At 40.9% G+C, this 23,925-nt stretch overlaps 1 protein-coding gene across 2 annotated transcripts in view; it reads right to left on the bottom strand.

The window, feature by feature from the left end:
• Nucleotides 1-5,903: 5,903 nt before the first annotated feature.
• LOC124591520 (ribonuclease P protein subunit p40-like) overlaps nucleotides 5,904-23,925 on the bottom strand; it is a 221,638-nt gene continuing 203,616 nt past the window's right edge. The window contains exons 6-8 of one of the 2 annotated variants that reach the window (XM_047131741.1): nucleotides 22,196-22,333; nucleotides 20,944-20,989; nucleotides 6,260-6,458 (exon numbers count right to left, since the gene is read on the bottom strand). In XM_047131741.1, the coding sequence (XP_046987697.1) occupies nucleotides 6,396-6,458; nucleotides 20,944-20,989; nucleotides 22,196-22,333 (247 nt within the window). In that variant the 3' untranslated portion in view covers nucleotides 6,260-6,395. Of the gene's footprint in view, nucleotides 6,459-20,943; nucleotides 20,990-22,195; nucleotides 22,334-23,925 lie in introns of both variants that reach the window. The other variant, XM_047131740.1, reaches the window with a different exon arrangement.

The raw sequence follows: 23,925 nt of genomic DNA on the forward strand, positions 1-23,925 counted from the left end.
TGTTTCAGCATTTGTTTTATGGACTGCTGAGGGAGTTGAAAACTCGCCAGTGCATGGTGTACCAAGATGATGTAATCATTTTTGTGAAGGATATGGCAGAGTATACACAACTTTTGTGAAAGGTTTTTAGAAGATTGCAAGTAGTGAATTGAACACTAAACATACAAAAATGTCACTTTGCATTAGAAGCAGTTATATATTATATTTAGAACAGTCAAGAGGTTAAGAAGGATCTCAGGCTGACATACACAGTACAGGAATTTCCAGTTACTAGTAATACCAAGGAGTTACAATCTTTCTTGGGTTTAGTGAGTTATTAATTATTACAGCAAAATTTGTAGAAGGGTTTGCACATATAGCAAGACCACTTATGCGAGTGTTAAAGAAAGGGCTAAAGTTTGAATGGACAAAGGAATGCCAACACGCATTTGAAGAGTTAAAGAGAGTGTTGACATCAAGTCCAGCAATAATTTTTCTGGACTAAGGGAAAGAGAGTATCTTGTCAACTGATGCTTCCAATCAGGCAGCAGGGTGTGTTCTCAGTCAAGTGATAGATGGGGAGGAGCAAACAGTGACATATGTCTCAAGGCAGTTGAACAGACCAGAGAAAACTACTCCATGACATGCTTAATGCGATATATGGAACCATGTATTTCAGGTATTATTTATATGGGAAGACATTTAAAGTAGTCAGGGACTGTGCAGCCCTTAAAGAGTCTTTGGAGCTTAAGGACCCTTCCAGTAGGGTGGCTAGGTGGGCACTAATGTTAAATGAATTTGAGTATGAAGTTTTACACAAGCCTGGTAAGAGACACACAGACACAGATAGTTAAAGCTGGAAAGTAGCTGTGATACAGACACTGGGTCACCACCTTGTGCAATGGCAAGCAGCACAATAGGCAGATTTGGAATGTAATCAGTACAAGTTGCATCCACCTTTTGCATTATAGAATGGGTTATTGTGTAAGACAGTGAGTTTGGGACCACGGGTAGTGCATAGTAGTGCCAAAAGAAGTGCATGACCATGTGTTGTGGGGACGTGGCAGTTGTAGAGCAACGAATAGGCCTGTAGTAAAGTGCTACTAGTGAATCGGTATGTAAGGGGTAGTTTGCAATGTGTGCAGTGGGCAGGTACAAGCCCTAAGCTAAAACCTTTGCAGAGGTACCAGAACCAACAGAGACTTTTACGATGACTGGGTTGGACATCCATGGGCCATTCAACAAGACTACAGCTGGAAATCAGTTTGTGTCAACCATCATTCATCATTTTTATAGGCATTTGGAAATGACTGCAATCCCTAACCAGCAGGCAGCAACGGTAGCACACGCATTGGCCAACAGCTAGGTACTCAAATTTGGAGTGCCAGAAACTATGATCACTGATCAAGGAACAAACAAGTTCGGAGCGAGTACAATAAATCACATCAATTACATGAGCAACTGCAAGGACAAAAATGCACCAGACAGTGAAATTAGTTCCACGCACAGTACGGTGGTGTAAGCAGGGTTGGTTGGATGCAGGGGGTTAGGTTATTAAAAACAATTTTCAGGACTGAGTATGTCAGGGACATCCTGGAACTAAATGACATGATAGGCAGAGTGGGAGATGTAGCAGGGAGGAATAATGCCATCAAAAAATGGCACACTACACAGTTAACCAGTTTGTAGCAAGAGGTACTGAACAATACGTTGATACTGTGAAGGCAATGGACATAATGCACCTGGAAAAGACAAATAGTCTGAATCAGGACCTGGAAGTTATACAAGCTTGGGTGGATACCTTGAACTGGAGAGTGGCAGTAGCATGACTGTTGCAGTCCTTAGCTGATAGCTTGAGGGATGCTTGGACAGTAGTAATGGATTTGCAGGAACCAGTCTTAAATGCAGCACATGGGCAGTGGAGCCCAGTTCTGGTAATGCCAAATTAGCTCTTGGTAGGCCTACAGAAAGTGTATAAAGAATTGTAGATGTACTTAGAATTTGTACTTGAACCAGGTAAGTCTAATTTAGCACTGCATCAGATCAGAAACGATTTAGCAAGAACTTGTATACTGGTACGGTTTCTGATTAGCTATGGGCAAGCCAGATTCAAATATGACACCATGCAGGCTTAATCACTAAGCGGGGAACTTCAAGGAAATTTATCCAAGTAAAAATGCTGGAGATACTACTGATTGCAGAAGATGGTGGTGGTCACATTGTGATGTCATTAACCAAATTTTAACATTGTCAGAAGGAGAGGGGTCCTACCTGTCCGACCCAGGTGGTACATGTAGGTACTGGCCAATGCGAAATACAGTTGTACTTAGGTAAAGCAGGGGATTAGGACTTCCCATGTGAATAATGGAGCCACAACCCTATTTTCAGCAAGTGCATTTGCAATGGATGTTTTCTGTAAACAACATTGAAGTTGTAGGAGAAAACTGCTATGAGCGAGGTAAGCTTTGTAAGCTTGGGAGAGTTGAACATTTGGATTTGCTCGCCAGTGGAATAATTATTAATGTAATGGACTGTGATGTAACAAGGCAGACTCTTCACCTGGCAGCTTCTGTTACAGGGGAAACAAAATTGAATATTACGCAGCCATAATTGTACTGGCCAGAGAAGCCACTAGTGATCCTTCAAGTGAAAAATCTGACCTACCTGAATAAAATGCTGGGCCCTACATGAATCATGTCCTTGAACCACCTAATGCACACACTAGTGGGGCATACTTCAGTAGAGCAAATGCTTTCACATGTTCAGCAAGATCAGGAGGAGCAACACATGATCAAGGCCATAGGCATCACAACCACAAGCAGCATGTTAGTGTTGATTCTGCTTTGCACAGCCTTCATCAACCTTAGACAGAGTGTCACTGGCCAATGCAATCCTCCAGTACATCAGATACTAATGGACTGGTTAACTGTTCATATATGAGAAGGTACAACAAATGCAAAAGCTAGATGTAGTAATATGTGAATTATATTGTAGGATGTAATTAGTTGTGATTTCAAGAACAAGAAATTTAGAGTAGTGTTGAAATGAGCACTGTGGTTGCCTTATGAGATGCCATGATGGTGTAACAAGGATGTATTCATGTAAATAGTTATTTACTGTTTTGGTGACATTGATGGTTAAGAGATAGCGCAAGTGAGAGTGGAGGTTCTAGGTAGTAGAAGAAGGACCAATGAGCCAGCAGGCTAGGATTTGCAGGGAGAATGTGCCTTACTTTTGGAGTTTTGTTGCTTGATGTAAGAGGAAAAACTGTAAAATAATCTATGTCATAACGTTTTGGTGAAGTCTTCTGTTACAGCCTGGTCACGAGTTTAGACATATGGTCCATGTCTTCCCAAAGAGGGGAGGTATGTAATGCCATCGCTAAATTTTGGGCATTACTGAATTAAAGCAGCTCAATTGTAGCCCCTTGTGAGGCAAATGGCCAAGCACAGAGATGCTAACATGTAATTCCACAAGTGAGCCTGTTTTTACACTCCACAGCAGCCAGGTTAACCGGTGCAATTGTGGTGACATCACAGAAAGGCCATGCAACAAAGGGCTGGCCTGCAGTATATTTCCACAACATAGGGTCAAAGAGGTGTTGATCTGTACATGCCTGGTAGCAGTGTAATGACACAGCAAGAGAGGAGCTACCTATCACTACAAATACTTCTGTTACTAGCACAGTTTTTGCAGTCTGGCAGAACCCTCCACAACATAGGGTCCAAATTAGTCTGCAACAAGCTATGGGCCACCCAGCAACCGATGCTGGTCTGGGCAGCCTGCTCCACCACACCAGTTCACTATTCTAAGCCCATCCAGTGGACTTAGGTGACACAATGGGGAGCCATCCCCCATGCTCCACAGCAACACCAAACTTCTGCCACAGAGGGCAGCAGTTCACAGCCGGGGTGGGTACTTCCACCGTCCCTCTGCACCAGGGTGAGCTTCTAACCCAGCAGCCGTGACCACCTAAGGAAATTCCGCAAATGTACATGTTGCTGGCACTGCTTACTCAGCGTTACATTGTGCTAGCTCAGACACATGCTGCTCAGGAAGGTAAACAATGTTAGCAAAGCAGAATGCAGACTTCAAATGGCCATCCCATTGCCACAGCCTTCCGATGTCATTGGTATCACTGGTGGGTCACACACCTGCAGAGGGTGAAGCCAGGGGTGTTGCAGCAGTCCAGCACTGTAATCCAAGATGAATAAAAGTTGTTTATCTTGTGGCGAAGTTTTCTAGTCACCCCTGGGTGGCACCATTGCTTCCACAACTTGCTACTCCACTATCTCTCCACCATAGTGGCCCCACTCATCCCACATCAGAATAGGATGTTAAATTATTTAAGTACTGCATTCCATACAGTCTCCTGTTTTCTTCATTCATAAACTGATTTAGCTTGAAGGGTACTGCACACAACCACAAATTATTCTGTAGATATTATCCTCCACTATTTACTCATCAATTCTTAGTCCTAAAACTAAATTGTAATATTTGCTACATGTGTGTGTGTTACAGGAAAATCATAACTAAACATATGAATAATGTGATGTTACACATCTTTCACGGTCTTTAGACACTATAAAGAATGACAAATGTGATGTTTTCTTTTTGATATTGCTCCAATTTATTGCTCTACATGTACCGAGCTATGCAGTTTTTCAGTACTGACAAAGGCAATTTCCTTAAAGTTAGAATTCTTCCAGGATTCTTTGAAATAGCTTAATATGGTAAGAACTTTAAACAGAGTGATATGAATCAAGCATGGTCCAGATCTGTTTGTCACATTAATGAGTAACAGTAACCTTGAATTCAGTATTTGAATAGTACCATGGCCGGATTATAGGGAGGGAAGGGAGGGGAGGGGTTGATTGCCTCCCTCCACCCCTCCTGCCACCAAGAGTTGAAACTAAATTAAAATCAAACAGTAATTTTTGTAAGCTGCACCAAAGTTAAGCACACAAATTTAGAATCTGGGTCAGTGGATCAGTCATTTAATTCAGTATTCCCCAAGCCACCTTACTTTGTGCGTCCAAGAGAATGTGCTACCTGTACCAGTGACTTGTGCTCCCCCTCTTGTTTGAATTGTGGGTGCCAAATATTAGCAAGGTTTCCCAATCTATCACACCAGTGCGTGCTTTGTGTTTTCCTTAAGGCACTATCTGCTTTGTCCCCATTGTTGTCATTGCTACTATTGTTAGACAGCTGGCCTACAATTCAGGAGCATATCCAAATAGTTTGGGCACCTTCATGTGACGCCACTGAAAAGTGTTTCTATGCAGTGCCCAAGCCTTCACACAGTGTGGCTCGATACACTGCCATTGAGAACAGTTGCCGCTGTTGCTGTGATCAGCTTTTGATGCTACTGTGAATAGCTTTGTTGGTACCATTACTACTATTGCTCTGCCGACATCATGTGCCGACCTTTCATAGGTGGCAATCCGAGGCTTGGCCAGTCAAATGCACCACCGAGTGACGTCATGTGAAGGCCACTACTGGAAACAATGTTCTGCCAGCAGTAGCTCAGTGTGAAGGGGATGTTCATCTTGACAGTGTGGAGTTTTTCAGTTTTGTGTGTCATTAAGTGAGTTTTGAAAATGACATCTTTCTTCTATTCAAAACAGAGGACAACATGTATGTGACTCTTTGCACATTATGATGACAAGTACTTTTTGTTCCTATATTACTTAATTTTGGAATGAGCTTTTTTCTGTGTGTTAACAATAATATTAAAGAAGTTACTCACAAATTGTTCCTATATTACTTAATTTTGGAATGAGCCTTTTTCTGTGTGTTAACAATAATATTAAAGAAGTTACTCACAAAAAGGGTTGCAAATGCTATACATTTCAAGAAATTTAAAAACTTTTTTGTCTAAAATAAAACACATTTTTGCAATTGGTTTATATTTTTGTGTGCATGTTATCCCTGAATGGACACAAATAAGAAATAAAATCAGTAAATTACTTGAATTAATGCTTTAAATTCCTTGTCAAAATCTTACAAAAACTGTATAAGAAACTTTGATTGTTGTACTGTGTGATTCACAACAGCAAGCAGATCAAAAACATCTTCATTACACATCACAAGTTAATAGAACTTGAGGAGAAAGGAGCAATAACAATATAAAGTTGATGGCATAATGAGGTAATATTTGAAAAGAGATAGAATATCTGTGCAATGCAGTTTGTCTCTGGAACAGATAAAAATTAAAACCTAGTTGTACACATTGTGTAAATAAAAGATATTGTTTATGAACTATTTTTAAGTATAAATTTTATTTCCTGTATTTCTTTTGTGCACCATTTACTTGACATGCAAGCAATGCTGCACCATCTTTCAGGAACAAGGTGTAATGATTGTCTCCACTTGTGAAAAATCCTTGTTCTTTGAGGCCCCAGGTAACAGGACTGTCAAGGAAGCCTTGAACATTCATACTTGTCCAACAAAGATTTCTTCTTTCTTCTGTATACTTCCTGTTACAACAATAAAAAATTATGATATTGGTGATGCTGACAACAGCAAAACAATTACAAAAATAGTGCATTACAAAGATATGAAATAAAGATAGACGTAACATACAGGAAAATAAAAGGGACATTTTGTAAAGTAAGAAGCAACTGTATAAATATTAGGAGTTCAGATGGTAGACTAGTATTAGGCAAAGAAGGGAAGACTGAAAGAAGTAAAGACTGCATAGAGGATCTATAGAATGGAAAAAGACTTGAAAGCAGTATTACAGAAAGAGAAGAGGAAGTACATAAAATGAGATGGGAGGTGTGATACTGCAAAAAGAACTTGACAGAGCTCTGAAAGGTTTAGTCAAAGCAAATCCCCTGGAGTAGACAAAATTCTGTATGAGTTACTGAGAACTTTGGGGGCCCCATGAAAACTATTCCACCTTGTATGCAAGATATATGAGGCAGACTTCATGATGAATGTAATAATTCCCACTCCAAAGCAAGCAGATGCTGACATTTGTGAATGTAATCTAACCATCAGTGTAATAAGTCATGCTTTGCATATTACTGATATGCATTATTTACAGAAGAAGGGAAAAACTGGTCGATGATGACCCTGGAGAAGATCAGTTTGGGTTCCAGAAAAATCTAGGAACTCCAAGGCCATACTGATCCTACAACTTATCTTAGAAGGGAGACTGAAGAAAGGCAAACCTACATTTACAGCATTTATAGATTTAGAGAAAGCTTTTGACAAAGCTGACTTTGACATTCTGAAGATAACAGGGACATACAGAGATTGAAAAGTTATCTTTTACAGATGTCAGATTGCAGTTATAGGAGTCAAGGGGCACAAATGGAAGAAGTAGATGAGAAAGGAGTTATACAGTCTGTCCACTGAGCAAAATGTAGGGAAAAACCGAAGAAACATTGGAAAGGGAATTAAACTTCATGGCGATGAAACAAAAACACTGTTCGCAAATGACAATTCTCTCAGAGATGACACCTGACTTGCAAGAGATGAAATGAATAGTGTCATGAAAAGATGTTATAAGATGAATATCAACAAAATTATAACAAGGGTGATGGAATATAAACAATTTAAAGCAGGCAATGTTGGGGGAATTAGAATATGAAATGAGGCACTAAAAGTTTTGCTATTTGAGCAGAAAAATAACTAATGATGGCTGGAATAGAGAGGACATAAAATGCAGACTGCCAATAGCAAGAAAAACAATACTGAAAAAGAGATAACTGTTAAACCAACTATAAATCTGAGTGTTGGAAATCTTTCTTGAAGGTATTCATGTGATGGTGTAACCCTGTACAGAAATAAAATGTGGACGATAAACAGTTTAGACAGAAAGGGAATAGAAGGTTTTGAAAGGTGGTGCTACTAAAGAATATTGAATAACTAATGAAGAGGTACTGAACTGAACTGGGGAAAAAGGAGTACTGGACCAAAAATGGTTCAAATGGCTCTGAGGACTATGGGACTTAACATCATCAGTTCCCTAGAACTTAGAACTACTTAAACCTAACTAACCTAAGGACATCACACACATCCATGCTCAAGGCAGGATTTGAACCTGTGACCATAACAGTCGCGCGGTTCCAGAATGAAGCGCCTGAAACCGCTCGGCCACCACGGCCGGGCTGTACTGGACCACAACCTGACTAAAAGAAGTGATTACTTGATAACACACATCCTGAGAACTCAAGGAAGCATTAATTTGGTAATGGAAGGAAGCATAAGGGGTAAAATCTGTGGAGGGAGACCACAACTTGAATACAGTAAACACGCTGCAGTAGTTATGCAGAGATGAAGAGTATTGTTCAGAATAAACTAGTGTGGAGGATTACATGAAACCAGTCTGCGGACTGAAGACCACAACAACAACAACAACTAAGTGTGTAAATACATTGTTGTTAGAGGGCCCGCAGAACCGACATGCAAGATGTGTTGCTAACCCCCCTTTCGGAAGCGTGGAGAGAAACATCACCAGCGGACAGAAACAGTAACAGACTTCCAAATAAACATGGAACTACTTCGCCAGACAACATGTGACAGTGTTCCACCAATCAGAACTCATATGACCACTGTAGCACTCTGCCGACCTGGCTTTATAAGCACGCCTAGTCCGTCAGACTGGCAGTGTTTATCAACTGCTAGGAACAGCTACCATCAGTACTTATGCCGGCCCTAGCCTTGTATTCACTTGCCTTAGTCTTGTAGTAGCACATTGTACTTTGTAGAGTAGTTTTGGTCAGTATTTTCTTCCATTGTCTTGTTTTCTTATCTCTTTTGCTGGCACAGTTTTTTTTTTTTTTTTTTTTTGTTCTGCGTTTAAAACTTAATTTATGCCAAGAACATGTTTTTTTTCTTTAATTGTAATAAAGTGAGTTAAAATTGAATGTTTGTTCTTTTCTGCCAACTGCAGCATACTACAGTTACTGGTGACGAGGATGGGATTTTCCTTTTCCGATGGAATGGCCTCCTCTGAGGAGCTTCTTCAGTCCTAGGTGGAAACTTTACAACAGATTCAGGCAACAGTCACACATTCAGAAATTCACTCTGACTCGCCAGCGTTGCAAGCAGCAGCCCATAGGGTTGATTCCATTGCAGGTAAATTGAACATGTTGCACGTGGCTCCAACGACGTTTCTGGCATGTGGGATCCATGATGAAACTTGAAGTCGAGCTATTTTTTTTTTTCAAGCAGCAGTCAGTCCACAGGTATATCGTTTAATTCAACAATTGAACCCTGAGCAGCCCCTCGAGATCTCTCATTTACTCACATTAAGGGCTGTCTTTTTGAGTGCTTTGACGCACAAATACATGTCACCCCCCACCTGTCAGACTTTCTTTTCTTGTCGAAAGTCTTCAGGTCAGACTTATCGGGAATGGATTACAATGTTCCAGGGTCTCTCCCGCGATTGTAAATTCCGGTGTGCCAACGTCACCTGCAGCCTTATGCCTCTTCATTGATTCGTGATATGGTGATGTTTCACACACCAGACAAGGGTCTTCAGTCTGATATTTTGAAGTTACAGGACCCATGTCCCTCGACACCTGTCTGCCGATCATTCATGCGTTTGAACAGTCTCACTGGCTACAACCACCGCATCTTGATCAAGCTGTTTTCGCAGCTTGCCAGTTGTCTAGCACCGAGTGTGAGCCTCATCTATCCATTGGCCCACTCCACGACAGGAAGTCATTCACTTGGCTTCTATCCCGTCTGGACTGTTTCCGGACTCAGCAATGGTAGGAGTGCCCCCACCAGCGAGCAAGATGTATGGCTCGCAGTCGAGTGGGCCACATCGCCGTGGTGTGTCAGGCTTCACAAAAACATCACGTTGATGCCATGCTTCCTGGGGATGCACAGGCTCGTCACAAATCACCACCTCAGGACCTGGAAGCCTCGCACTCTATTGACGGCCAAGTATTCTCAATCATTCCCCAATCAGGTGCCCATTTTATCATTACCTTGGAGGTTGCACATATTCCGGTGGTTTTCCAAATTGACACTGCATCATCTGTCTCTATTGTGGATGGTGCCATATACCAACGTTTGGGCTTGCCAGCTTTATCCCCGTACACTCACTTCTTGCAAAGTGCAGTAATCACTCTACATCCATCCACACAAATCTCTTACAATGGTCATTCCTTCACCGTTCAGTTTTTGGTGCCCAGTAACCTTCTGAGTGTGGAAATTTTTGGTCATCTGGATTTACCATTGCAGTACACAGTACAAGTGGTGTCAATTCCCTCATCAGATACCCTCATCGCCCCGTTGCTCAGAAAATATGACACATTGTTCCCATCCTCCACACCAGAGGTGAAGGGTTTCATCGTGCATGTTCAGCTTCTTCCCTCTGCTGTTCCTCATTTTTTTAAGGCCCACCTGGTTCCCTTTGCTCTCCGAGACAGGCTCCAGGTGGAACCTTGCCGCTTACAGGATGAAGGCATCCTTTTCCCCATTGCGCAGTCACTGGGCGATGCCTATTGTGATAGTCGAGAAGCCGAATGGTGCTTTATGCATCTGTGGCAACTTTAAGGTCACAGTCAATTCTCAGTCCGTCATCGATGACCATCCTGACCCATCGGTGGATGACATACTCACACGTCTCACGAGCTCGACCGTTTTTGCCAAAATTGATTTCCGCAATGCTTATTTGCAGCTGCCTTTGGACGAGGAATTGCAGCAGATCCTAGTCATCAGCACCCCGTGTGGCCTTTTTCGGTAGAACTGCCTCCTGTTTGGCACTGGCAGCACCCTGTAATTTTCCAATGTTATTTGGAACAGCTCACAAGCCAGATGCCCGGGGTGGCCAATTATCTGGATGACGTCATCGTCGGTGGCTCATCAGCGGTGGACCTTACGGACAAGCTAGACCAGCTGTTTCTGGTTTTTTCCAAGGCTAATCTGCATTGCCAGAAAGAAAAGTGTGACTTTTTGGAGCAAGAGGTCAGCTATCTCTAGTTAACGATTGATGCCTGCGGCCTACATGGCTCTTACGAGTATGTCGAAGTGATTCAAAACCTGCCTCCTCCCACCAACATGAAGCAACTGCAGTCTGTCCTCAGTCAAATCAACTATTATCGGCATTTTATACCCCATGCTGCTGAGATTCTAGTACCCCTGACTGGGTTATTGTGCAAGAGTGAGCGTCAGGTTTGGGACATGGCATGTGAGCTGGTTTTAACCAGTCTCAAGTCAGCTCTCTCCTGCCCTCCTTGTCTAGCTACTTACGATCCTTCCCTGCCCCTCATCATTGTTGCCGATGCCTTGGACTATGGCCTGGGTGTGGCCCTCTCACAAGTGGTTGACGGTGTTGAGAGGGTAGTGGTTTTTGCATCCAAAAAATTGACCGACGCTCAAAGTAAATATAGTCAAATCGAAAAGGAAGCTTTGGCGCTGGTTTTTTGTCTTGATGAAGTTCTATGATTTTGTGTACGGTCATTTCACGCTGCCAATCACAAATCTTTGCTTTTTTTGTTGCACCCAGGTGCTGCAGTGCTCGCCCTGATGGTGTGCTGCCTCCAGCATTGGGCGCTCTTCCTGGTGATGTTCGACTTTGATATTGTCTACTGAACTTCTGAACAGCATGCAAATGCCAATTTTCTGTCCTGGCTGCCTGCCGGGGTGGACTGTGAGTTTGACGCTTCCCCCTTGGTGTGTTTCCATGTGAACCTGGACATGGATGCAGCTCTGGACGCCCTTCTGTTGGATGTCAATGCAGTCCGGCAGGCCACTGCTCAGTATCAGACACTGCAAACTCTCACACTGCAAATGCTCCGCCACCAAATCACAGCGGGTTGGCTGGCCAGCCATCACAGCATCTGCAATGCAGAGGTCCAGCACTTTTGGGATCATTGGCCCAGTCTCTTTTTCCGCAGTGGAGTTATATTCTTTTGCACAGTGATTCTGACATTCCTCGGGTGGTCATATCACATGTGTTGTGCCGTCACGTCCTCGATGTTCTCAGTACTGGTCATTGGGCGTTGTTCTCACCTAACAGCTGGCCTACCGACACCTTTATTGGTGTGGTATGGATAAAGACATAGCATCCCTCATGTCAGCCTACAGCACATGCCAAACGTATCAGGCAGCACCCTCGCGCCAGTGTTTTTCATGGCCGGATGTTACTGCTCCATGGGAACATCTCCATTTGGATTTCGCAGGGCCATTTCATGGTTCCCAGTAGCTCATACTGTTCAACTCCAGGTCGGGATACCCTTATGTCTCCCGCATGATGTACACCACATCTGCTGATACTATCAAAATTCGCCGGCACCTCTTTGCTGTCAAGGGACTCCCCAAAACAACTGTTATGGATAATGGTCCACAGTTTACTTCAACCGAGTTTAAGCAATTCTGTACTGCCAATGGAATTTCCCTTGTCCATACCACCCGATTTCACCCTGCATCAAACAGCCGGGAGGAATGTTTTGTGGGGACATTCAGGACCCAGCTTGATAAGCTGCTGAGCCATCACCCGCTGGAGGAGGCTGTGTTTTTTTTCTTGGCTACATGCTGCGCCACCCCCATGCCAGTAAAACTTCAGTGGAGATACTTCACTGGCGACCATTCCATCCCCCCTTATCTTTCTTAGTTCCAGAGGCTTCTCACCCTCCTGCCCGCATGCTGACACACTCCTTTCACACCGAGCAGGAGGTCTTGGTGTGGACCTTCTCTCATCCATGGGCATGCTGGGTGCCTGGCGTCATCACCAGGCTCTGCAGCTGGGCGATGGCGTCTCTCCGGTGGGCCGACATGTCTGCAGCCCGCTGGCACCTCAACCAGATCTACCCCTGTTTGGTGGACCGCGACGCCCTGGGGGAGCTGCTGACCACCCTATGGCAGAACCTTTGCTTTCGCCTCAGCCGCATTCTCCACTGCCAGCTGCCCCTGCTGCGTCACCACCTCCCACTCCCTTGGACATCGACCAGGATGCCCTTACTCCTATGGACATTTGTGGTGCTGTGTAATCCTCCTCCTCCCCCCCCCCCAACCCCCCCCCCCCCCTCCCACCCCCCCCCCCCCCCCCCAGGTGGAGAAATGTTGTAGTGGCCCCTTATTGTTAGAGAGTCTACAGAACCAACAAGCAAGATGGGTTGCTAACCCCCTTTTAGCAGAGTGGAGAGATACATCGCCAGCAGACAGAAACAGTAACAGTCTTTCCAAATAAACACAGAACTATTTAGCCAGGCAACAAGTGACAGTGTTCCACCAAACAGAACTCATACGACTGCTGTAGCACTCCATCGACCTGGCTTTATAAGTAAGCCTAGACTGTCAGACTGGCAGTGTTTACCAACCGTGAGGAACAGCTCTGGCCAGTACTTACACTGGCCCTAGCCTTTTATTCACTTGCCTTAGTCTTGCAGTAGCATGTTGTATTTTGTAGAGTAGTTTTGGTCAGTATTTTCTTCCATTGTCTTGTTTCCTTATCTGTATTGCTACCACAGAGTTGTGGTTTTTCTTGTTTGTTCTGCATTTAAAACTTAGTGTATGCCAAGAAGGTGTTTTTTCTTTAATTGTAATAAAGTGTGTTCAAATTGACTGTAAGTTCTTTCCTGCCGACTGCAGGACACTACACAAATGATGAAAGACACCCCCCCCCCCCCCCCCCCCCAAGGATATAGTAAAGTTAAAATTTATTAATAACAAAAAATGAAACGCCGATCAACCATAAGCATTGGTAAAGACGTCAATTATGAATGCGTGCTAAGGCACAGACAAATGAGAAAACCATCATTCATTTTTTTGTACATGATTTTGTTATTCAAACTCTCTTGTATGTAGAAGTTCTGATAGGAAGTGCCGTTTGGAGGATGACAGGCTACGAGTGTTTTGTATCAAACACATTTCAAAATAAGGAAAAAATTGATACCAGTATTAAGTATTTTTTTATTCAAGTGAAGTGAAACCAAGTGAGGAGGATTTTCTTAATGACGACATGCACTGGTGTACTTGGAGTCCGCTGTCTCCATCTGCAATTGAAATGTAAGAGAAGAAGTCTGATAGCCTAAAAATTGCCTTTTAAAATGTTTCTCATACATACATGTATATTATATTTTATTTATTTTATTTACAACACAAATGTCGACCTGTGTGCCTGGACTCCAGGGCACCGGTTGTGAGTAGGGTTTGTTACCTACTGTTATAATAAGAAATTTCTATTGCCTTCTTGTTGTTGTTGTTGTCTTCAGTCCTGAGACTGGTTTGATGCAGCTCTCCATGATACTCTATCCTGTGCAAGCTTCTTCATCTCCCAGTACGTACTGCAGCCTACATCCTTCTGAATCTGCTTAGTGTATTCATCTCTTGGTCTCCATCTGTGATTTTTACCCTCCATGCTACCCTCCAAGGCTAAATTTGTGATCCCTTGATGCCTCAGAACATGTCCTACCAACCGGTCCCTTCTTCTTGTCAAGTTGTGCCACAAACTCCTCTTCTCCCCAATCCTATTCAATACCTTCTCATTAGTTATGTGATCTACCCAACTAATTTTCAGCATTCTTCTGTAGCACCACATTTCGAAAGCTTCTATTCTCTTCTTGTCCAAACTATTTATCGTCCACGTTTCACTTCCATACATGGCTACACTCCATACAAATACTTTCAGAAACGACTTCCTCACACTTAAATCTATACCCGATATTAACAAATTTCTCTTCTTCAGAAACGCTTTCCTTCCCATTGCCAGTCTACATTTTATATCCTCTCTACTTCGACCATCATCAGTTATTTTGCTCCCCAAATAGCAAAACTACTTTAAGTGTCTCATTTCCTAATCTAATTCCCTCAGCATCACCCGAATTAATTCGACAACATTCCATTATCCTCGTTTTGCTTTTGTTGATGTTCATCTTATATCCTTCTTTCAAGACACTGTCCATTCCGTTCAACAGCTCTTCCAAGTCCTTTGCTGTCTCTGACAGAATTACAATGTCATCGGTGAACCTCAACGTTTTTATTTCTTCTCCATGGACTTTAATACCTACTCTGAACTTTTCTTTTGTTTCCTTTACTGCTTGCTCAATATACAGGTTGAATAATATCGGGGAGAGGCTACAATCCTGTCTTACTCCCTTCCCAACCGCTGCTTCCCTTTCATGCCCCTCGACTCTTATAACTGCCATCTGGTTCCTGTACAAATTGTAAATAGCTTTTCGCTCCTTGTATTTTACCCCTGCCACCTTCAGAATTTGAAAGAGAGTATTCCAGTCAACATTGTCAAAAGCTTTCTCTAAGTCTACAAATGCCAGAAATGTAGGTTTGCCTTTCCTTAATCTAGCTTCTAAGATAAGTCGTAGGATCAGTATTGCCTCACGTGTTCCAACATTTCTGCGGAATCCAAAATGATCTTCGCCGAGGTCGGCTTCTACCAGTTTTTCCATTCGTCTGTAAAGAATTCGTGTTAGTATTTTGCAGCTGTGACTTATTAAACTGATAGTTTGGTAATTTTCACATCTGTCAATACCTGCTTTCTTTGGGATTGGAATTATTATATTCTTCTTGAAGTCTGAGGGTATTTCGCCTGTCTCATACATCTTGCTCACCAGATGGTAGAGTTTTGTCAGGACTGGCTCTCCCAAGGCCGTCAGTAGTTCTAATGGAATGTTGTCTACTGCCAGGGCCTTGTTTCGACTCAGGTCTTTCAGTGCTCTGTCAAACTCTTCACGCAGTATCGTATCTCCCATTTCATCTTCATCTACATCCTCTTCCACTTCCATAATATTGTCCTCAAGTACATCGCCCTTGTATAAACCCTCTATATACTCCTTCCACCTTTCTGCCTTCCCTTCCTTGCTTAGAACTGGGTTGCCATCTGCGCTCTTGATATTCATAGAAGTGGCTCTTTTCTCCAAAGGTCTCTCTAATTTTCCTGTAGGCAGTATCTATCTTACCCCTAGTGAGATAAGCCTCTACATCCTTACATTTGTCCTCTAGCCATCCCTGCTTAGCCATTTTACACTTCCTGTCAATCTCATTTTTTAGATGTTTGTATTCCTTTTTGCCTGCTTCATTTACTGTATTTTTATATTTTCTCCTTTCATCAATTAAATTCAATATTTCGTCTGTTACACAAGGATTTCTACTAGCCCTCGTCTTTTTACCTACTTGATCCTCTGCTGCCTTCACTACTTCATCCCTCAGAGCTACCCATTTTTCTTCTACTGTATTTCTTTCCCCCATTCCTGTCAATTGTTCCCTTATGCTCTTCCTGAAACTCTGTACAACCTCTGGTTTAGTCAATTTATCCAGGTCCCATCTCCTTAAATTCCCACCTTTTTGCAGTTCTTCAGTTTAATCTGCAGTTCATAACCAATAGATTGTGGTCAGAGTCCACATCTGCCCCTGGAAATGTCTTACAATTTAAAACCTGGTTCCTGAATCTCTGTCTTACCATTATATAATCTATCTGATACCTTGTAGTATCTCATGGATTCTTCCGTGTGTACAACCTTCTTTTATGATTCTTGAATCAAGTGTTAGCTATGATTAAGTTATGCTCTGTGCAAAATTCTACCAGACGGCTTCGTCTTTCATTTCTCTCCCCCAATCCATATTCACCCACTACATTTCCTTTTCTCCCTTTTCCTACCTTCGAATTCCAGTCACCCATGACTATTAAATTTTCATCTCCCTTCACTACCTGAATAATTTCTTTTATCTCATCATATATTTCATCAATTTCTTCATCATCTGCAGAGCTAGTTGGCATATAAATTTGTACTACTGTAGTAGGCATGGGCTTCGTGTCTGTCTTGGCCACAATAATACGTTCACTATGCTGTTGGTAGTAGCTTACCCGCATTCCTATTTTTTTATTCATTATTAAACCTACTCCTGCATTACCCCTATTTGATTTTGTATTTGTTGTTGTTGTTGTGGTCTTCAGTCCTGAGACTGGTTTGATGCAGCTCTCCATGCTACTCTATCCTGTGCAAGCTTTTTCATCTCCCAGTACCTACTGAAACCTACATCCTTCTGAATCTGCTTAGTGTATTCATTTCTTGGTCTCCCTCTACGATTTTTACCCTCCACGCTGCCCTCCAATACTAAATTGGTGATCCCTTGATACCTCAGAACATGTCCTACCAACCGATCCCTTCTTCTGGTCAAGTTGTGCCACAAACTTCTCTTCTCCCCAATCCTATTCAATACTTCCTCATTAGTTATGTGATCTACCCATCTAATCTTCAGCATTCTTCTGTAGCACCACATTTCGAAAGCTTCTATTCTCTTCTTGTCCAAACTATTTATCGTCCATGTTTCACTTCCATACATGCCTACACTCCATACAAATACTTTCGGAAATGACTTCCTGACACTTAAATCTATACTCGATGTTAACAAATTTCTCTTCTTCAGAAACGCTTTCCTTGCCATTGCCAGTCTACATTTTATATCCTCTCTACTTCGACCATCATCAGTTATTTTGCTCCCCAAATAGCAAAACTCCTTTACTACTTTAAGTGTCCCATTTCCTAATCTAATTCCCTCAGCATCACCCGACTTAATTAGACTACATTCCATTACCCTTGTTTTGCTTTTGTTGATGTTCATCTTACATCCTCCTTTCAAGACACTGTCCTTCAACTGCTCTTCCAAGTTCTTTGCTGTCTCTGACAGAATTGCAATGTCATCGGTGAACCTCAAAGTTTTTATTTCTTCTCCATGAATTTTAATACCTACTCCGAATTTTTCTTTTGTTTCCTTTACTGCTTGCTCAATATACAGATTGAACAACATCGGGGAGAGGCTGCAACCCTGTCTTACTACCTTCCCAACCACTGCTTCCCTTTCAGGTCCCTCGACTCTTTTGTATTTATAACCCAGTATTCACCTGACCAAAAGTCTTGTTCCTCCTACCACCGAACTTCACTAATTCCCACTATATCTAACTTCAGCCTATCCATTTTCCTTTTTAAATTTTCTAACCTACCAGCCCAATTAAGGGATCTGACATTCCACACTCCGATCCGTAGAACACCAGTTTTCTTTCTCCTGATAACGACGTCCTCTTGAGTAGTCCCCGTCCGGAGATCCGAATGGGGGACTATTTTACCTCCAGAATATTTTACCCAAGAGGATGCCATCATCATTTAACCATACAGTAGAGCTGCATGCCCTCGGGAAAAATTACGGCTGTAGTTTCCCCTTGATTTCAGCCGTTCGCAGTACCAGCACAGCAAGGCTGTTTTGGTTAGTGTTGCAAGGCCAGATCAGTCAATTACCCAGACTGTTGCCCCTGAAACTACTGAAAAGGCTGCTGCCCCTCTTCAGGAACCACACGTTTGTCTGGCCTCTCAACAGATATCCTCCATTGTTGTTGCACCTACGGTACGGCCATCTGTATCGCTGAGGCACTCAAGCCTCCCCACCAACGGCAAGGTCCATGGTTCATGGGGGTAGGATGGTCTCGTTACGAATTATAAAAGGTAATTGTCTTTATTTTCTGTTTGCATGAATCATGACGGGGAGTGAGTAAAGCAAAAAGGTAAAAATTAAGGAAATTTTTTGGAAAGTAATAAGAATTGGATGCAGGGTACGTAAAATTTTCCACAATAAGTTGTTTTGTTCGGTGCAGCAAAGCTAGGATGGCTACGGAAGTTGCTTGAATGGTTGCACTTGGTAGTGCCTCTTTTGATGTAGGTAGAAATCTTCTGCTCATTATTCCCTTCCTTGAATTTTATTGTGAAAAATTTACAGGAAATTTGCAATGTGATACATATTGTCATTAAAACTTAAAGAATTGCAATACAATAGTTTGCACATGATAATAGATGTAAAACAGGCTTTGACATCACGTAAATTACAATTATCAACTGTAATAATTAGCATATGAAATTTTAATGCTTTTGTGAAATTTTTATTTTTTTCATATTCATACAACATGGCCGAAAAATAGATGCCCATTGTTGATAGAGACTGTGAAAACGCCATCAGCTAGGATAGCATAGAATTGCGTGATCGAACATTTGAAGTTCAGGCACCACGTGTGCCTACCGCAGAAGGTTGAAGTAGGTCAGAGGTGAGTGTCGCAGGTGTGACAAATGATAGTGATGCACCACAGCAGAATATCCTTGATGACACAATATTTACAACTGATGAGACAATGTCACACATCTCCCAGAGTGACATACCACTCATGAATGAAACATTGGAGAGAGATTCCAATATGAATTTTGACAACACGTTACGAACATACTTGGTCACAACACAAACATTAACTTCAGAAGTACAGCTGACGGCAACCACCGTAGTACAACTAATGCACTCCTATGGCCGCTATTATCTAACATAAACACAAAATTAGATAGTATCAATACAAATTTCAGTAATATGAAACAAGATATGAACATGGTAAAACAGCAACAAAACACTGTTACACAAGATCTAAAGACAAAGAAACAAGAACAAAAACAAGTATTTGAAGATTTGTAAGACACGGTCTCACAGGACTTAGAGAAAAATTTTCACACTGAAATTGACAAAAAATTGAATGATATGAAAAAACAAGTAAAGCATGAAGTACTTTCTGAATTTAAAGGTTAAGACAGAAGGTAGAATCTTTTAATGACCCTCATTATCTAGTAGAGCAACAGATAAAGAAAATCACAAACATTGAAGCCTCACAAAGCCAGTTGTGTTTGACAGTAAAAAAGGTAACCACTGTTCTTAACAAACTAAAGACTCTGAAGGAGTACCTCTAGCTGGAGAAGAACTTACTTTAAGAGTAGCTACATTAGAAGTTGACTCTCAGGATGTACTAAGAAGGAGAGAGAGAGGATCAATGAAACTCTGAGTGATATAATTAGTCAAACTGCAGCAAGTACATTAGATAAGGGTAAAACCACTGCAGATTACGGAGTAACAGAAAAAAAACACCTAGTTTTGGTAGGGAGCAAGTCATTTTTTACAACATATTGTGTATCCTTCTTTCATAAATTTGTACCACAGCAACTGATGAACAGTGATATATTGCTCAACTTTTTTGCAAAATAGGTCTTGGTTATGGGATTATAAGTGTCAAGAGGACTTTCATAACATTAAGCATGTATTAGTCAATGCAAACATTCTTAGCCACCCTGATAAGTCTGAGGATTTTTGTTTATGCTCAGATGCCTCACCTGAGGGGCTGGGGGCATGCTTGTTCCAGACATGAGAAGAAGAAGAAGAAGAAGGTAAAGAAGTACCCAAGGTCATCAGTTCTGCTAGTCACATATTATCAGAAGCAGAAAGATCTTACTCTGTGTCAGAAGTGGAAGTTTAGCTGTAACATGGCCATTTAAAAAGTTTGAATATTTTTTGTGGGGCATGAACACTAAAGTTTAGTGTGACCATCAGTCACTGCCATTACTTTTAATATGTAACTTATTGCACCGTAGATTAGCTAGGTGGTGTCTATATTTACAAGAATTCAATTTCAAGATCATTTATATTAAAGGAAGTCAGAATGTTATTGCAGATGCCTTGTCCAGGTTACCGTAAGGTTTAGAGGAATTTGTTGAATTAACAGAGCAAGATATAGAACTCACAACATTATTAATGCAAGGTACAACACAACAGTCTGATTACCATAAGTTTTGTAAGCAAATGAAAGTTATACAACATCAAGATTGCAGATGGAGGAAAGTCATGCAAAACCTTAAGCAGGATGAAGGTGGAAATGTAAGTGAATGGTATCAGGAGTATAAGGGCATTTTGTTTCATAGGAAACATGAAAAATCTCATCAATGGTGTGTGTGTGTGTGTGTGTGTGTGTGTGTGTATTCCTGAAGATTATGTCGATGACTTTAAAAGACACAAACATGAAGTATGGAGACATTATGGAGTAGGCAAATGTACTGAAAAAATTGCAACACTTTGTTATTTTCCAAATTTGAGAAGGTGAGTCCTACAGGTATTAAGAAAATGTGCAATATGTCAAAAATCAAAACAGTCCATTGTGTCAAAATATACTGAGCTACACCCAATACTCACCAAAAATCCTCTAGATATAGTATCCCTCAACATAGCTGGTCCATATCTGTGAAGTAAAGGAGGAGTAAGATATGTAGTAGCACTATATGATATTTTTTCTAAACATATCAAAATGTATGCCTTTGAAAATGCAACAGCCACAGTGTGGTTTCAGTTGCCTAAGACTGACTGCAGTCGTGTGTGTGAGTTGTGTTTGTGTGTGTGTGTGTGTGTGTGTGTGTGTGTGTGTGTGTGTGTGTGTGTGCGCGCGCGCATGTGCACACCTGTGCATCTATTGTTAACAAAGGCCATTGGCCAAAACATTTACGTGTGAAAATCTTTTTATTGTGCCTATCTGCTACTCAGCAACTCTGCTATATGGTGAGTAGCAACTTTCCTTCTCATAACATTGTTACATTCCATCCTGGATTTTTCAATGTTTGATTGTCTTATGTATGTCCATACTCAAATTGGTCTTATACATATCTGCCATATGAAGAGTCAGGGTCATGTTTTCAGAAAACCAAGCAGAATGGCCATCTTAAGTGGTGGGTGAATGATCAAGTTCACAATATTTTCTCACAATGGAGACTATTTTTGAAGACTCGTGATGTATGCTAGGAAGGCCACAAAATGAAATCTTTCCTTGTCAGCATCTTGAACTGCGATGACTGGCTTCAGTTTGTATTGCAAAGCATTATGGCTTTTATGAGGTCAGTAGCCTTTATCTTCAGACACTCTCTACAAATGTGTGAGTTCCTCAAGCATTTGGGACTCATTACACCATCCACCATCCACCTGTGCACTAAACAGCACGTCCACAAAGCCACCAGTTTTGCTGTGAGCCAACACATCCAAAAAAAGTGAGGCATCTGTCCTTTCTTATCTCCATGATTAATTGAATGGTCTCATGTATGGAACTAAGATGATAAAAAAATTGATATAGTTGGTCTCTGCCTTGAGGTCATACTACAAAAGTATCATCCACATACCTAAAGAAAATATTAGATTTAAAACAGCAGCGTCAAGCACCTTCTCCTCAAGTCTTTGTAGAATCTCTGTTATGAAACCTGATAATGGATGATTGCCATCAAAAACTAATCATCAACAAATTTTATGTGCAAATGAGACTGCATACTGTGTACTACTTCTCTTCAAAATCTTCCATAAACAAGTTGATCAGCATGGGTGACAAGGGGCTACCCATGATGATGTCATCAATCTGTTCATAACATTAAAACATTAAACTAAAGACAATAAGCTAACAACATACCGTAAAATTCGTAGAAGCTTTAGAATGGGCTTTTTAGTGAAGAATCCTTGCCAGCTCACATAAGCAACTTGGCCAATTAGTTTACAGCCATCAGGAACACTGTAGGTTGACAAAAAATCCTCTCTTGGCTCCAAATTTCTATTTATAAGGAAACAATAGTTAAATACATATATCTGGTTTCTTGTTTAAACATACATAGTAAAACAAGAGTTAAATATGAAGGTGTAATAAATTTATTCGAATGGAAGAAATTTTGTCAAAGCAATAATTAGAACAGAGTCCCTCTAAAAGAAAACCAGGGTGGTATTTGGTAAAAGAGGGCCTTCTCCCTTTATTTGTCTATTATCAGGTCAGAAAAAATACAGTACTTAACAAGTATTCTCACAATGATAAAGTTAGCCAATGAGACAATGGAATTCATATGATAAAAAATTGAATTTTGAGAGATTTTGTACACAATTTTACCAAATAAGAATTTATTATAGTATTTAAAAATGTTTGTGAAAAAATTCTATTAAGATGCCCCACAATTACTTACAAACCTCATACCCGTAACTGTTACAGTGATAACAGAAATTACACCATGCCAAGAAATAAACAATGCTTATGAATCACTAGAATTTATTCACATCAAAAATTTATTTGCTTTTTACATACAAAAGTAAAAAGGAGAGAGAAAAAATATGGAATGTGTGGAATGGTCTCATAGTTCATCAGTGTGGTAAGTCCTAGTATGTTATACAGTGACATGTTCCATGATTAATGTGCATCAGCCACAGACATTTAATAGAATAAAAATAAAAGCAAAATAAATAAAGATTACTGAGAACATCTGATGTAGTAGGCACGAAGGTGCAAAAATATTGGCATGAGATAGCAAGTGACGAAGGACTGCATTAGATAAGTGCAAGGGAATATGAAAAAGTAAGCTGCTGGGCCAGAAGAGATTACTTTCATGCCAGCAAGCTGTCACATCTGCTGTAACGGTAGTTTGCTTCGCCAGGTACTGCCCTGCAGCTAATCACCGTTCTGAGTGTCTAAGGACCAAACACCCTCTGTCTCTTGCCAAACATCACTACATTCTAAATTATTGCTGCTGTTTACAACTCCGTAGTTCTTATATTTCAATTTTAGTGCTTTTGCACTTTGGATAATTAAAAAATATATTTGTCAAAAGTGAGAAATACATGCACAAAAACAGTAAAAATCTAGAAGGCTCTATTGAGTGAAGTACATTGTGGAATATATCTCCATTTACTAATTCTGTGTCACTTTAAATAATCTATCTGATTTATCTAAATAATTTATCTGATGAGTATATATTTTGAGCTGATGTAGTTGTTCTAAAGTAAATTCCATTTCTGCAAAGGAAACATTATCACTTGTAAAATATCCTCAAAACCAAATTGTTTAATTGAAACAATTCTGCCTTATGTATTATTTCAACATTATTTTTTTAAATAAATTACTTTCATTACTTGAAAGATCCAAGGACGCAACCATTATTTAGAAATACTATTATCAATGAATAATTCCTATTTGTAAACTAATTTACAAAACTTATGTTTGAAAATCCTATCACTATTAATTTCACCGAACAACTTTATTTAACCAAATGCTTAATGAAATTTTAATGTCAGAAAGGTCAAATGTTCGAATTGTCATAGATTTGTTAAGAATGTGTATCAGCCTTACGCACAATGCAGTACTGTCTTCATGTAAGACTGCAA

The sequence above is a fragment of the Schistocerca americana genome, chromosome 2 (assembly GCF_021461395.2).
Source record: "Schistocerca americana isolate TAMUIC-IGC-003095 chromosome 2, iqSchAmer2.1, whole genome shotgun sequence".
NCBI lineage: Eukaryota > Metazoa > Arthropoda > Insecta > Orthoptera > Acrididae > Schistocerca > Schistocerca americana.